General features: G+C 41.4%; 1 protein-coding gene across 2 annotated transcripts in view; it reads right to left on the reverse strand.

The window, feature by feature from the left end:
- Nucleotides 1-17,764, reverse strand: part of LOC126457802 (nuclear pore complex protein Nup85) — a 130,418-nt gene that overhangs the window by 11,604 nt on the left and 101,050 nt on the right. For both annotated transcript variants that reach the window (XM_050094400.1, XM_050094401.1), the window contains one exon: nt 15,304-15,403. In XM_050094400.1, the coding sequence (XP_049950357.1) occupies nt 15,304-15,403 (100 nt within the window). Of the gene's footprint in view, nt 1-15,303; nt 15,404-17,764 lie in introns of those variants that run through there.

The raw sequence follows: 17,764 nt of genomic DNA on the forward strand, positions 1-17,764 counted from the left end.
TTCAGAAGGATGTAGGTTGCAGTGGGTACTGGTAGATGATGAACCTTGCACAGGATAGAGTAGCATGGAGAGCTGCATCAAACCAGTCTCTGGACTGAAGACCACAACAACAACAACAACAACAACAACAACAACAAGTAAATATTCAGGGATATGACAGAAATGACCATTTGAAACAAAAACGTCAAGTAAACATATGTTCAGAGCTATTAGTAATTCTTGATCTTTGATACTGTGAAAGAATTCTCTTCTACTGCAAGCTCTTTGCTTTCCATATTTTTGGAAGTGGCAGTATTGACAAAATCAAGGGAAAAAAAGTCCAGTAAACATGTGCTCTAAAATGCATACATTAAATTTTATGAGCATTTGTTCATTAGAAGAGTTAAGTTTCAAAATAGCGAAGATGAAAAAGTGTTCATAGCTCTTAACGTATGCATTTTAGAGAACATGTTTACTGGACTTTTTTTTCTTATTTTGGTCCACACTGCCACTTCCCAAAATATGGAAAGCAAAGAGCTTGCAGTGTAGAGATTTGTTTCACAGTATCAAAGGTCAAGAACTGCTAACAGCTCTTAAGGTATGTGTTCAAGACCCCTTGTTTACTTGAATTTTTTGTTTCAAATGGTCATTCCTGTCATATCCCCAAATATCGACCATCACTTCTGAAACACCCTGTATATAATGCAGATACTTTAACATGGCAATTTTAGCGGACGAGTGTTCTGAAATGTGGTTGTGTTAAATGCCAATAGAGGTTGGGCTTGAATTACCTCATTTACAACACTGTCAGCCTTGGAAAGCAATTGTGTAACAGCCATTACCAAATACTTTTGTGTTGGGCGTTGATAGTTTTCTTTTCTTATTTTAAAATAATTGCATAAACTAATCTGGGCCACAAGGGGAGTTAGATTATGACCCTCGCAATACCAGAAGAGATCAGGTCAGCGATCTCTATTACCATGTGTCAGTTCTGCTTTTACAGAAACACAGAACATGAGTGAAAGGGATACAGGGCTCATTTCCTCACACCACTTCTCTCCCCTCTGGTGCTCATAATTTTAGTTCACTTATGTTCACAGCTCACTGCCGATTTATGGTGTCCACACCCTGCACTACAGTGACCGGAAAACAAAATCTGTCAATGTATTTCAACCACACTGAAAGTCTTCTCCTATCATGCAGACCGAATTATTTTTGGTTCTACTTTTATGCTAAAAACCTTGTCAGTTCTATGTGTAGCATAGTTAAATATGGGTCACACTGCTATGAATGACCACGAAAGGTTGACATCAGTATTCAGTGGATTTTGTAGTTATCAAATTGGATGGGAAAAAAATAATGTCATAAACACTTTAAATCACAGGAATACTGTGTTCACCAGCAGGAAAATGCTGCTTCTCAACAGCAAAAATCATTTGCTACGAGCTCTTTTTTAAGCTTATTTTGAAATGAGTGAAAAGAATAATCCTGTTCCATATGGCGATCCCTCTGACCATCCCCTCTAGCAGTTACAATTCCTATTTGTTTTCACTCATGGCCCACTGCCATTTTATAGTGTCTGCACTCTACACTATAGGGACTGGAAAACAAAACCTGTCAGTGTATTCAACCATGTCAAAAGTCTTCTGCTAACATGCAAATAAAGTAGTTTTTGGTTCTACTTCTATGCCTTGTCGGTTGTATCTGTAGCGTTGTCAAGTATGGGTGAGACAGCTGTGAATAGTCACGAAAGATCAAAATTAACATTCTGCCAATTTTGTAATTTTCAAATTTGGTGGGAAAACAAAAATAATGTTGAGAACACTTTACACTGGAGAAGCATGGTTAATTGGTGGGAAAATGCTGCCGATTACCGATGTAATCCCTTGTAGAAAGCATACGTAGAGCCAAATTAAGAAAACCACAAAAGGACATTTTAGAAGGGGAGAGGGGGGAAAGAGATAAAAACCTGCTGAAGTTTCTGCAAAAGCAAACTTTTCCAGTCAAAGAGCTCCCCATCGTCAGTCAATTTCAGTGCACTAAAGCTTTGTCTTCAGGCACTGAGTGACAACCTTTTACATTTAAACATCTAATCATTTACAAACAAAAAGAAATAGATGCTAATTTTGCCAGAAATATAAGCTACATTTTCACATCCATAGAGTAATACATCAGTGGCTGCATTTGTTATATCTGACTTGATAACCTCTCAACTTCTTTCTTTCTAGTCTGTTCCACTGTTGGACAGTTTAATTCCTGCACAACCTCAGGGTCCTTCAATTTATATACTGCCCATTTCTTCGGATATTTCAGGTCATGCTGATTAAATCTTATATTGCACTTTGCTGCAACAAATGTATGCTCATTACCTATATAGGCACCAGTTCCTTGATGTCTCAAAATGAGTCCTATCACGTGATTCCTCCTCCTAGTCTGGTTGTGGCACTAATTTCTTTTCTTACCAGTTCTATTCAGTACCTTCTCGTTAGTTACATGATCTACCCACCTAATTTTCGGTATTCCTCTGTAATACCACATTTCAAAAGCTTCTGTTCTCTTCTTGTCTAAACTCCTTATCACACATGTTTCACTTCCATACATGGCTATGCTTCAGACAAAAACTTTCAGAAAAGACTTCCTGACATTTAAATATATATACAGTGTTAACAAATTTCTCTTCTCCACAAAAACATTTCTTGTCATTGACAGTCAACTTTTTATATCCTCTCTTCTTCGGCCACTACCAATTACTTTGCTGCCCACATAACAGCACTCATCTACTACTTTTAAGTGTCTTGTTTCCTAATCTAATTCCCCCAGCATTAACCGGACTAAATATGTCAACATTCCATTATTCTTGTTTTGTTTTTGCCGATGTTCATCTTATATCCTGTTTTCAAGATGCTGTCCGTTACCTTCAATTGTTATTCCAAGTGCTTTGCTGTCTGACAGAATTATAATTTCATTGCCAAAACTCAAAGTTTTTATTTCTTCTCCTTGAATTTTAGTTCCTAGCCTTTTTTTTTTTTTTTTTTTTTGTTTCCCTTACTGCTTGCTCAATGTACAAATTGAATAAAACTGACAGGGTTGCCTGTCTCATTCCCTTCTCAACTGCTGCTTCCCTTTCATGACCCTATATATAATCATCTTATATCTCCCACTACTGCCTGATGTCTTCCATGTGTCGCATATACTCTTTGGAGCTTCATACCATGTGTCTGTTACAACCTTTGATGATGTTCCCAAAATTCCAATAAGTTTTCATCTCTTGAGTTCATTCTTCTCAACCTGAACTTACTAGCATACGTTTGTTTCTCTCATACGCCTCCTAATGCATTAAAATCTACCATGAGACTAACACTGCCTTTGGTGTTTATTATTTCCATTAATTCTCCAATGAAATCACAAATGTTTCCTATTTCTTCATTGTTACAGTTTTTTTGTTATGTCAAATGGGCTATCTTTCAACTGTGATATCCTTCACTCACATGGTATGTGTTCATTAAGTGGCACCCATTTCTTTGTTTAATAAAATAGCTGTGAATTATTTTGAAATACCTGATCTAAAGTCACCATTTTCAGCCCAAATAGTCCTATCTCACTGACACTGTCATAGTCTGACTTCATCCAGTTTTTCCACATTTAACTGTGTTCATGCATTCCATGTACCAATCTTAAATTTATTTTTTCCTTCTTCTTTTTGGTTTTCTTCCTCCTGCTCTGCAAGGATTTTGTGGAATGATGACCTGAGAAGCTCATCATTTCTCCTGCTGGACCTTGTTATCCGAAACCCACAATCAGTAAAAATAAGTACATTATTAGACACTGTCATTGTTGCTACACATGGGATATCCAAATTGATGTTTCATGTGATAGTCTCCTGTTGCTTTCCACATCACTACGTGGCGTTGGTCGCTTATCTGCCTTCAGGAATAGTTTCTCACCCCAAGGGTGAGGGGGTAACCTACCTCCATCTGCTCATCTGCCCTCCAAGGCGACGTCTGACACTCAGAGATTCCAGGTGACATTCCCTATCACCACCAAAAGACTTTTTTTGCATAAGTGCACCACAATTTTCTCCCCATATGTATGCTCACGTTTACTGTGGAATGTATTACACAACAATAAATTATTTTCCTCATACAACTGTAAATCATTTTCCCCATATTTACACCTAATGTATAGTTATGAACTTACACATTCATCAGCAACTAAATGAAAGATTGCTGTAATCTAAGACTATGTGCTCCTGTTGTGATGGCTTATGGAATCTTTCAGCATGACATGTAGTTGGAGTATCTTTATACCTCACAGCAGCTTTCAGCGTGATATCAAGTGCGGCCCCCCCTATGAACTACGGACCTTGCCGTTGGTGGGGAGGCTCGCGTGCCTCAACGATACAGACAGCCGTACCGTAGGTGCAACCACAACGGAAGGGTGTCTGTTGAGAGGTCAGACAAACGTGTGGTACCTGAAGAGGGGCAGCAGCCTTTTCAGTAGTTGCAGGGGCAACAGTCTGGATGATTGACTGATCTGGCCTTGTAACGCTAACCAAAACGGCCTTGCTGTTGTGGTTCTGCGAACGGCTGACAGCAAGGGGAAACTACAGCCGTAATTTTTCCTGAGGGCATGCAGCTTTACTGTATGATTAAATGATGATGGCATCCTCTTGGGTAAAATATTCCGGAGGTAAAATAGTCCCCCCATTCGGATCTCCGGGCGGGGACTACTCAGGAGGACGTCGTTATCATGAGAAAGAAAACTGGCATTCTACGCATCGGAGCATGGAATGTCAGATCCCTTAATCAGGCAGGTCGGTTATAAAATTTAAAAAGGGAAATGGATAGTTTAAAGTTAGATGTAGTGGGAATTAGTGAAGTTTGGTGGAAGGAGGAAAAAGACTTTTGGTCAAGTGAATACAGGGTTATAAATAAAAAAATCAAATAGGGGTAATGCAGGAGTAGGTTTAATAATGAATAAAAAAAAAATAGGAGTGCGGGTAAGCTACTACAAACAGCATAGTGAACACATTATTGTGGCCAAGATAGACACAAAGCCCACGCGTACTACAGTACTACAAGTTTATATGCCAACTAGCTCTGCAGATGAGGAAGAAATTGATGAAATGTAAGATGAGATAAAAGAAATTATTCAGATAGTGAAGGGAGACGAAAATTTAATAGTCATGAGTGACTGGAATTCAACAGTAGGAAAAGGAAGAGAAGGAAACATAGTAGGTGAATATGGATTAGGGCTAAGAAATGAAAGAGAAAGCCGCCTGGTAGAATTTAGCACAGAGCATAACTTAATCGTAGCTAACACTTGGTTTAAGAATCATGAAAGAAGGTTGTATACATGGAAGAACATTGGAGATACTACAAGGTCTCAGATAGATTATATAATGGTAAGACAAAGATTTAGGAACAAGGTTTTAAATTGGAAGACATTTCCAGGGGCACATGTGGACTTTGATCACAATCTATTGGTTATGAATTTTAGACTAAAACTGAAGAAATTGCAAAGAGGTGGGAATTTAAGGAGGTGGGACCTGGATAAACTGAAAGAACCAGAGGTTGTAGAGAATTTCAGGGAGAGCGTAAGGGAACAATTGACAGGAATGGGGGAAAGAAATACAGTAGAAGAAGAATGGGTAGCTTTGAGGGATGAAGTAGTGAAGGCAGCAGAGGATCAAGTAGGTAAAAAGACGAGGGCTAGTAGAAATCCTTGGGTAACAGAAGAGATACTGAATTTAATTGATGGAAGGAGAAAATACAAAATGCAGTAAATGAAGCAGGCAAAAAGGAATACAAAAGTCTCAAAAATGAGATCGACAGGAAGTACAAAATGGCTAAGCAGGGATGGCTAGAGGAGAAATTTAAGGATGTAGATGCTTATCTCACGAGGGGTAAGATAGATACTGCCTACAGGAAAATTAAAGAGACCTTTGGAGATAAGAGAACCACTTGTATGAACATCAAGAGCTCAGATGGAAACCCAGTTCTAAGCAAAGAAGGGAAAGCAGAAAGGTGGAAGGAGTATATAGAGGGTCTATACAAGGGTGATATACTTCAGGGCAATATTATGGAAATGGAAGAAGATGTAGATGAAGATGAAATGCGAGATATGATACTGCGTGACGAGTTTGACAGAGCACTGAAAGACCTGAGTCGAAACAAGGTCCCGGGAATAGACAACATTCCATTAGAACTACTGACAGGCTTGGGAGAGCCATTCCTGACATAACTCTACCATCTGATGAGCAAGATGTATGAGACAGGCGAAATTTCCTCAGACTTCAAGAAGAATATAATAATTCCAATCCCAAAGAGAGCATGTGTTGACAGATGTGAAAATTACCGAACTATCAGTTTAATAAGTCACAGCTTCAAAATACTAACACGAATTCTTTACAGGCGAATAGAAAAACTGGTAGAAGCCGACCTCGGGGAAGATCAGTTTGGATTCCGTAGAAATGTTGGAACACGTGAGGCAATACTGACCCTACGACTTACTTTAGAAGAAAGATTAAGGAAAGACAAACCTATGTTTATAGCATTTGTAGACTTTAGACTAGAGAAAGCTTTTGACAATGTTGACTGGAATAATCTCTTTCAAATTCTGAAGGTGGCAGGGGTCAAATACAGGGAGCGAAAGGCTATTTACAATTTGTATAGAAAGCAGATGGCAGTTATAAGAGTCGAGGGGTACGAAAGGCAAGCAGAGATTGCGAAGGGAGTGAGACAGGGTTGTAGCCTCTCCCCGATGGTATTTAATCTGTATATTAAGCAAGCAGTAGAGGAAACAAAAGAAAAGTTCAGAGTAGGCATTAAAATCCACGGAGAAGAAATAAAAACTTTAAGGTTCGCCGATGACATTTTAATTCCGTCAGAGGCAACAAAGGACTTGGAAAAGCAGTTGAACGGAATGGACAGTGTCTTGAAAGGAGGGTATAATATGAACATCAACAAAAGCAAAACGAGGATAATGGAATGTAGTCGAATTAAATCGGGTGATGCTGACGGAATTAGATTAGGAAATGAGACACTTAAAGAAGTAAATGAGTTTCGTTATTTGGGGAGCAAAATAACTGGTGATGGTCAAAGCAGAGAGGGTGTAAAATGTAGACTGGCAATGGCAAGGAAAGCGTTTCTGAAGAAGAGAAATTGGTTAACATCGAGTATTGATTTAAGTGTCAGGAAGTCGTTTCTGAAAGTATTTGTATGGAGTGTAGCCATGTATGGAAGTGAAACATGGACGGTAAATAGTTTAGACAAGAAGAGAATAGAAGCTTTCGAAATGTGGTGCTACAGAAGAATGCTGAAGATTAGATGGGTAGATCACATAACTAATGAGGAGGTATTGAAAAGAATTGGGGAGAAGAGGAGTTTGTGGCACAACTGGACTAGAAGAAGGGATCGGTTGGTAGGACATGTTCTGAGGCATCAAGGGATTACCAATTTAGTACTGGAGGGCAGCGTGGAGGGTAAAAATAGTAGAGGGAGACCAGGAGATGAATACACTAAGCAGATTCAGAAGGATGTAGGCTGCAGTAGGTACTGGAAGATGAAGAAGCTTGCACAGGATAGAGTAGCATGGAGAGCTGCATCAAACCAGTCTCAGGACTGAAGATCACAACAACAACATCAAATGTGGGATGGGCAAAGATGTTTAATGTAAGTTTATCTGGTTACAGCTAGCTCATGTTCGTGTTGATTTCATTTCAGAGTCCATGCAACAAGCACTGAGCTTCTCACATTGATACTATGCAAAGAATGTACAACGAAAACCTTGATTTGGGGAAAACAGACACTGTTATTGTAAAATGCCATGGGCAATAAAGTGTTAATGACAGCAGTCATTTTCAACTACTTCTCTTTTCAACAGCAGGTAGACAATCCAAGGTGCAGTAAATTACTTGTCAATTACATGCTGGACAACAGCAAATGTACCATCCAGAACCCAAACATCACTACCATTTCACCCAGAAGTGTACGACTTGCAGCACGGAGAGAACTATGGGCACCCAAAGCATGGAAGATAGTGGTCTGTACTGAAAGGTCATGATACATAGCAGTGGCAGGGTATGAAGATGTTGGATACCACGTAAAAGGTGCAATCCACTTTACAATAACACAGTGTTCAGGCATTCTCCAGTAAGGAAGATCTGCCATCATCTGTCACTTTCTGATGATACAGGAACATACTGCCTGATCATGGGAATCTATTTGTTTGCCTGAAGTACCCCAAATGTATGGAAGTAAACTAAAATTATATGTTGTGTGTAATACCTCTGCAAATGTTATAAGAACTGAACTTGCTGATGGTGTTTTGGGCTAAATTACATACTTTGTGTGCTCAGTGTATATTAAGTTTTACCAAAGATACACACTTACATTCAATTATAAATATCTAGACAGTCTGTTTTCCATCAAAACTCTGACTTGCAAGGCAGAAAAATAAGTCAAGTCAACTAAATTATGTTAGTCTTCATGACTATCTTAGGCTGCTGTTATTGTGGAGAGCAGAGCAGTGCTGACAAAACAAACCAGTGCTGGTCAGTACACGTGATTATAGTGGCACTACATGTAGAGTGGCATGGAGCAGAGCGGCACTGAGTGAATCGAACATGGGTGCTTCTGAAAGTAGTAGCCAGAATGTTCGAGTGACTCCGCCTGCATTTGAGCAACACCAACAACATTCAGCTGTCGCTGGGGGTAGCAGTGTGCTGGCACTTGTGTTTCTTTTGTTGTACTGTTGAGAAAATGGCATCAGTGGAAACCTTGACAGCAGCTATCATCACAACTCATTCATTTTGGACAAATTATCTGACAAGCTGACAGCATAATTACAAGCAAATACAGAATAAATTTCCTTAATACCTTATTTCTGTCACTGTCTTAAAACAAGAGGTGATAATAAAGTTTAAGTAGCATAGCTGACAAACACAGGAAAATCATGTTTTAGTAAGTGAAAAGTTTTCAAAACTGTTTCATTCTGAAAGCTTCATGTGAAGCTCTGTCCAGTCTGCTAAGAGCCTTGCGCAGAATGCTATATTTCTACAGTATGTTGCTCGACAACATTCGGGGTCCTTCTAGGTCAATGAATGTTGTGGAGAACATGCAAATTTCACTGTATCATCAGTAAATTCTGCTGACATTTCTGTTGGCTTCCAAAATATGCTATACTATGCACTCATTTTCTAAAAGTACATTCAATTAATTGTCATTGATTGATAGATTGAGGTGGTTATGGGACTAAACAGCAAGCTCATCAGTCCTGAGATTCCAAAGTTCCTTGCGTAAGAGTGAGGTTCCGCTAGAAGTGGACTGATCCAGTCAGAGCATTCAACTTATAAAGTGAGGAAGTTAAAACAGACGTAGTAGAAAGCATAAAAACGCCGGGTCAAATCTAAATACTGGAAAACCAGAGGGATAAAAGAGCGGTCTTTGCACGGGGGAATGGTTATGGATCCCAGACCTAGAAAAAAATGAAGAGAGGCCCGAACTACGACCACTCTACCCCTGCTCAAGGAATTAAGCAAAACCTTGTATCTGAAAATAAAAACCTCTTTAAGTTGAACCATATGTGAATTATCTGCTAATACTGACAACAAGGAATCTGGAAGACCATACTTAGTATGAGGGGCAAAAGAAGGGGACATTCCACCAATATATGGGATGCTGTCAGTCTGCTTCCACAACCACACAGTGGGGGTGATTCATTACTCTAGAGAAAACAATGTGGGTGCCTGGTATGATCAATACATAGACAGCATAGGACAGTGGACTACTCCTGAGAGCAGCAGAAGAAAGAGTGCCAAGCCATAGAAGTCTCCTTGATTGTGCACAGTTTATTACTGAGAAGAGTAGTGCACCAAATGTCTACTTTTGGACACAGATTTGTGTGTATCCTTATATCTGCACCTGGAATCATGAAAGGGAATCTGGGGTGGAAGGGGGGGGGGGGGAGGGTAAGGGGGGTAAGTAACTGCCTATCTAGCCAAACAGTCAGCCAGTTCTTTCCCACAGATGCCTCATGCCTCCTCAGATGCACTCATGCCTTGGGACTCAAGAGGCAGACAATAGAGCAGGCAGCACAGCCAAGGGCAGAGAGGTCATCATGGATAGCAATGATCAAAGGGTGACGAGAGTAGCATTGGTCTATTGCCCATAGCTGCTCATTGAGCCGGTACATATTAAAACACCATGGAGGGAGGCCTGAGTAAGAAAATGGAGGGCCCAGTTAGTGGCTTGCAGCTCTGCTGCGAACACATTACATGACCCCGGCAGTAAACGGTGTTCCATCCCAATAGGAGGCGTAAAAGCATGTCCCATCTTATCTATTGTTTTAGAACCATCAGCGTAGTAGATAGCGGCATCCTAGAATTCTTCAAGGATGGAACATAAAAGTTGCTGGAATATCACAGGGGCAACAGAGACCTTATGAACTGGAAGAGGTTGGTGCTAATTCGTGGTCAAGGCACCATCTGAGGGAGAAAGAATACATGGGCATCTTCCAGTGAGTGGATATGGAGACCCGACAGAAGGAAGTGAGATGCATTCCAACCGGCAATCCCACCAGATGGCGAGTATCATGAGGGAGACATCCCTCATTTGCAAAGATGATGGGGTACAAGGGATTGTCAGGGAATCTTAGAATGGTGATTGCGTAAGAAACCAGGAGTTGGCTCAATTGTATTTGTAGAGGGGAAATCCCCACTCCTGCAAGGAGACTGTTGACAGGACTGGTGCGAAAGCACCAATAGCCAGACTCATCCCATAATGATAAAGTTAAGTAGTTTAAACAAAGTTAAGTAGTTTAAACAAAGTTAAGTAATTTCAGAGTGCAAGGAGCCGCTGAGCCATAAACCTGACAACCGTAATCTAGTCTGGGCAAAACCACAGCATGATAAATTTGGAGAAGATTAGTATGGTCTGTAGCTCAAGATATGTGGGCCAGGAGGTAGAGAGCACTGAACTTCCACATCACGTAGTTTTCAGATGATGAATATGGGGCAGCCACGTCACCTTTTACTAAAATACAGCCCAAGAAACAATATTGTGCTGCATCACCTAGCTGCTGGTTGCCTAAATAAAGTTCTGGATTGGGATGTACTGTGGGTCGACAGCAAAAATGTATAACCCACATTTTTGAGGAAGAAAACTGGAAGACATGGGAGAGGGGCCATGCAGAGGCCCACTGGATGGCACCTCGTAGCTGGCATTCAGCAGATGCTACTGACTGGGTGCTGCACCAGATGTAAAAATCATCGACATGCAACGCTGGGGTAATCAGTGCCCAACAGAGGTTACAAGCCCATTGATGGTGATGAGGAAGAGTGTGACACTTAACACATAATCCTGTGTGGTACTGTACTCCTGGATCTAGGGATGCTGAGTGAAATACCAACTCGAGCCCTGAAGAGCTGGCGCGATAAAAACTCATGGATAAAAATCTGAAGGGGGCCGTGAAAGCCCCCATCAAAGATGGTAACTAACACGTGATGATGGCAAGCCATATCGTATGCCTTATGTAGATCAAAGAAGAGCGTGACAAGGTGCCGGCAGTTAGTACAGGCCTGTAGGATTGCTATTTCCAATCTGAGTAAATGGGCAGTTGGAGAGCGTCCTTCCCAGAAGCTACACTGATATGGGGACAAAAGGCCCTTAGATTAGAGTACCCAACATAACTGGAACCTAAACATCCTCTTGAGCAGTTTACAAAGTACGTTGGTAAGGCTAATCGGGAAGTAGCTGTTGAGAGATGTTGAGTTCTTACCAGGCTTGAGGATGGGGATAACTATATAACTATGCTGTCTCGCCATTGTGGGGGGAAGGCACATGAGCCACGTGCAGTTGAAGACCCTGAGTAGATGTTGCTTCTGGGTAATGTCCGAGTGTTGGATCATCTGGTTGTGGATGGGATCTGGGCCTGAGGATGTGTCATGTGAAGAGGTAAGAGCCTGCAAGAATTCCCATTCAATGATGGGTTCAATATAGGATTCAGCTTGGTGGGGGGTTCAAACAGAGGAGTGTTTCTTCATCTCGTCGTTTCTGCTGGAGAAAAGTACCAGGATAAAATGAGTGGGAGGGGGGGGGGGGGGGGGGGGAAGGGTCCTGCATGGCCCCCATCACTGATGGTTGCTTAAGGCGGAGGGCACTTCTTCGGCCAGGCAGGTAGGGGGCATGGCACCCTGAGGGGAGGGCGTGGGATCCACAGGGGACGGGGGAGAGGGAGTGGAGCTGGGGTAAGAAAGAGGTACGAGAGGGAAAGTATGTAACTGAAGCAGAAGTAGAAGAAATCGAAGTTGTTCATATTTTTGGTGAGCCTCAGCAATCCAAGGACTTGCACTCCACAATCTTCTTTTTCTCTTGCAAGCTGGACAGTCTGGCGAGTATGGAGAGTGGCGGTCACAACAGCTTACACACACAGATGGCGGAACACGGGCTTTCCTCAGGGAGTGGGGTTCACAAGCACCAAACACAGGGACCGCTGTACATTGGGGAGACATATGCCCAAAATGCAAGCACCAAAAGCACCTCTCACGTGGCGGAACATATGGCTTCATATCATATTGGTAACACATGACACCTTCTCTGGGAGGGTATATATCCCTTGAAAGCCTGAATGAAGGTGCCTGTACTGACACAGCTGTCTATATGACCCTTCTGCACATGTCAAACAAAGTAAATGGTGTGTCATTTCAGATTAGCTCAGAGTTCGTTATCAGTTTGCAGGATGACGTCCCAATGAAAAAAAAAAATCACCCTTGGACCATATTCAGTGGCTGATAAGGGGTAGCAGGACATTGTCAAGACTATCGCAAGTATGAAGAGCTGCAGGTTGAGCGGCAGAAGCAGCTTTAATCAAGAGGGAGCCGACCACATCTTACTGAGAGACCCAACTTTTCCAAACTTGTCCTTGATATTCTCCGCAAAAAATAATGGCTTTGTGGCGGTGACTATGTTCTCATCTGTCCTAGTACAGACCAGGTAGTGCGTAAAGTATTTCATCTCAAGATGGAGAGCCTGGCCCTCCTCCCAGGGTGTAGCCAAGGAAGGGACGGCTGCAGGGTCATACGAAGCAGCATACAATGAGAATTGAGAATGGCGAGATTTTTGGAGCTTGATATGCCAACCATCCACCCTGATACCACCCACTCCGATCAGGGGTACTACACAGTCACAGCAAGGGCTACTTGGCGCAGCAGCCGTTGCCGGGAGTTCTGATGCTCCAGGATGACAAGCAACCACTCCCTGGCATACATGGGGAGGCAACTGCTCAGGTATCAATAGTGTGAACTCTGTGTTGTCAGGGGGCTACACAAGGTGGGTACATAACAGTCCCACCACAGGGACTGGCTACACGTGCTCATGACACAGCAGTGTGGAGGGGGGCTACGGTGGGGATGGAAGAGGTGAAGAATAGGGGGCCAGAGGAATACATGCCGTAGACACTAGGGAGGGAGTTCTTCCCCAGATAGCTAACACTAAATACAGATAATTTAGAAGTGGAGGTCAAATCCCAAGGGGGGACCAAAATGCAATAAAAGGATGAAAGAACAGCCAAGAGGAACAAAATTGCAAGGAATATCGGGAACCATGTGGATAGCCAGGTTGACATAAATCAGAAAACCGAGAGAGGGGCAAGAGAGGGCAGCAGAGAAGGAGCAAGGATGCGGAGGGATGGGCACAGTGAAGGAAATGCAGCCAGGGAAGGAAGAATGGGTTGCAATAGCTCGGGATCCTTTGTATGCCACGCACAAACTCATGAAAGAACTGCGAGGCTCCTGGGGGCAAATTAATTGTCATGGTAGGATAAAGTATCTGTTGAAATATTCTTTCCGTGGATCTAAAACACACTGACTACAGTATTTGATAGAATGTCTCAACAATGGATCCACCATGTTCGCAATGAATACGAAAGGCAATACAACTGCTGTCTTTAGTAATGGAGAGACTGGCACCACTTCCACTTTCCTTCCCCTATCACCCAACATAGATTATAATGAATTTCCCATGAGGATTTGCCATTACTTTTAGTACTATTGAATGAAAATGTTTACAACTATAAAACATTGTACCAGAATTTTCTGGGCATTTTAGACAATTTTGTTATCCGTCAACATCACAGACTGCTTTTGAAAAGTTATGTATGTTGTATAAATCATTTACAAAATTTAGAAAATGAACTTCAGAAGGTACTCTCAAGCGGAGTGGTTGCAGGTAAGCCCACAACACTTTCGTAGTTGACTCTAGAATTCTTACAATGGTTGTGGATCCCACTTCTGGTTTCTAGGGACCTATATACAATTTTTGTTTCACCATTCACAGCTGACTCTTAAAAAAAAAAAAATCACATTATTGCAATATTTTATCATGCTCGGTGAGGAAGTTATGCACAGTAACAATACGGCAACCTACTCTCCTCTTTGTGTGCTATCAATTGCCAAAATCTTGTTTCAATATCTTACACCGTTTGGGATACAAGGGGGTTATGAATATTTCACTTTCACTTTATCCTCTGGGCACAAGAGCAGAACACAGTACGCTATATGCAATCCATTTTCCCCAGAATGGAGCGAGTTACAGATCCCACCCCCAGTTTAAAAAATAGTTCAATAAATTAACCACATTTAGTACACAGAAACGTATGACCTAATAGGTATCAAATACAAAGGCATAGCTACCTCTAGTTTTCATTGCCTATTCATTTTTCTTGCAGTAGTTTAATTAATTTTGCAGTATCACAATAATCCTGACGATTTAAGAAATGACAATCATTTCCTCATGAAGTTGACAAATCATGAAAATCAATTTTTTTTACTGAGTAGTTTCTCTAAAATAATTTGAGAAAGATTTTAGATTGGCTGGCTTGTGCATTTGCTGTCCAACCAGTGAAGCGAGCCTGGTAGTTGCTACACTGCTCCATGTTCCCACTATACCTGGGCATGAAGCATTGCTGCGGCAGCTGCCCGATGCACAGCTACTCTGTTGCACTGCTCCACTATAATTCAGGACTTACACATGTCACCTTCACCTTCTTATCCCTCAAATATGCACACGCGTGCACGTGTGCAGCCCCCCCCCCCTCCCCCACACAAACACATACAAAGGAAAAAAGAAAAGAAAGAAACATCTGCAGCTACAGCAACATCACCTGATGATGAGTGCTTCAGCCAACTATTTATGGAATTATGGCAAGTGAGATAAAGGTAAGTAGTGTAATTGTATAGTGGAAATTGGGATAGGGAGGGGTGGGGGTAGATCAGTCATTAGTGAAGTGTTTTATACTTGTGCAGACACCAAGAGTAAAAATACTTACTATTTTGGAGCAAGCTTTGATATCATAATAGAAACCAAGAGTGTTGCAGCCTCTCTGAAGTCACCTGCTCGGTACAGCTGATGAAATTCGCAGTACTTGCCTGTTGGGGGAAAAAAAAAAAAAACATTTTTTGTACAATACTTGTGACCAAGCTGCACTTTATGAAACAGGTTTCCAAAAGCAGCAGCAGCAGCACCACCACCACCACCACCACCACCACCACCACCACCACCAAGCTTCCTTCATCTTGGTTGCCTAAAGCCTAAGAGCATTTGCTGGGCTGCTGCATCAGGCACAGCAGTACACATATGGGTTGAAGGCACATAACGCACTGAGTTATCTTGACTGTCACTGGGCACTGTGAGAGCAAAATATTGTGCTGGTTACATAACCAGTCTAATTGGTAATTGAAATTTTTTACTTTATTTTAATTTTCTGTTTTAATATTCTCCTTTAATGTTAAAGTACAATTCATTGTGGCCTATGTGCCAAGTAGGATTGTCACTCCAACAATGTTTGTTTCTTCTCACTATGCACCTCTGTGGGTAGCCAGTGGGGAGCATGGGAGAGAAATCCTGCATTAACTACTACTGGCTGCTGCCTGGAGTGTCAGAGCCAGGCTAGAGATGCTCTCTGGCACCAGCTTCTGACCAGCAATTATGTGAATTATCGCCTACACGTTGTTCCTCGGACTACGTTCTGACACCAAAATTATCATCATCTCATGACTGTCACGATTAGCCAAGGGCCTCAAAGATTAATCTGGGGCACACCCTTAAATATCCCATCAATGGAAAAAAATTCCAGTACTGACATGCCCACTATCTAGACCAGGCCCCCTCTACATCTGTGCAGCATCACATTACTGTACTTCACTGATATCTGCCAGTATGTTTAAATAAAAACTGATATTACTGGAGGTTCTCAGTCCCCTTATTCCCTCTCCTGCCACCCAGTCAAAATAGAGTTCAATAATATTCTTGAAAAACCAACTCTACAAACACGATTAAATTCTACGATATTAGACCTGAATACAGCACAAGCTGCTTGGTCTATATATGTCCTTGATTAAGGTCATTTGCAACAGTTGGTTTTCCATAAAACATGACAAAGATTTCAGATGTGTTTTATTGCAAATGACAACAGCAGCAGAATCCTATTGTATTGGCACATGAAGCTCTTTTAATCCCCAATATGAGATTGCCCATGAAAAGGATGAAATGCACATGACAATAAACATACTATATTGAAGCAACTGGCTGTTCAAAAGTATCTCCTGACTGTGTCCTTAGGAGTTTCTTAATGAATTCATAGTGTGATGTAGATTTTTATGTCACCTTGAGAGCACTGGTATTTGTTCCAACCGGCAAAGCCTGCCTCAAAGTATCCCACATGTAACCAAGACCAAATGGGCTCCTTTACCTGTCCACAGACGCAGGGGGATGAATGTGGTATTCTACTGGATACCAGGAAAATAAGGCTGAAAATAAAGCTGCTCAAGAATGTTGCTAGAGCCACAACATAACACAATTTGCTGTGTGTCTACATGCAGTCACGTCATTGTTGAGGCATCAGACCATGTGTCAACAGGAGAGAGAATGGCTTGGGTTGAGGGAAAACACACTTCTGTTAAGCCGGTAATACAGTAGTGGCATTTCTTTATTTCCTCTCCTGTCTCACCAGTCAAGAATTAATTTTAACGCACCTCTAAGTAAGTCATCCTACTACGACAATTGGTCTTGTGCCAACTAGACCCATCAGTTTGTGATGCTTGAGGAGTATTGATTTTTATGTAACGTTTTAGCAGGATGTGGTATCAAGACAAAACGGTAGATATCAGTTTATCAGCTAATCTGACCAAAAGAGAAATGCGATGTGCATTCAGTACCATTATATCTACCTTCTAACGCATGCTGTAAAATAGAAATTTTACTGAGTTTACGTTGGTTGGCTCATTCCTACAATTTGATACTTTACCACTTTTGAAAAGCTAGATTCTTTCCTACTACACGCAACAGCCACTAAATGTGACAATGCTGTACTGCAACACAAAAACATAGATCCCATTCTTTGCTGGTGGAACAGACGGGTATCAAGCATTATAGTGATGGTTGCACACTCATACATTGACCATGTTCAACCAGTCTCACACATACTGCAACTTCTATATCAAAAAAGGCTTTTTAGGAATAAATTTTTGTATGGGTACTGAAAAACCTGAGATTGTTCAATCCAGTTCGTTTATTTAAAATGTATTTGGAAAAAATATTTTGTGGAAAAGTATTTCAAATAGTTCTAACAGCTTGCATTCTTCCCCTTAATTTCTGTGTGAAATACAGCGAATGTTTTGGATGTAATTTAGTACATGTAACGGCACACCTTCAGCATCTATGCTGATGCTTGCTTCCTTAGGTGCACTTTGATTAACACCTGTCGTTTGACTAAACCCTAAATTTTCTGG

This window comes from Schistocerca serialis, chromosome 2 (genome assembly GCF_023864345.2).
Source record: "Schistocerca serialis cubense isolate TAMUIC-IGC-003099 chromosome 2, iqSchSeri2.2, whole genome shotgun sequence".
Taxonomy (NCBI): domain Eukaryota; kingdom Metazoa; phylum Arthropoda; class Insecta; order Orthoptera; family Acrididae; genus Schistocerca; species Schistocerca serialis.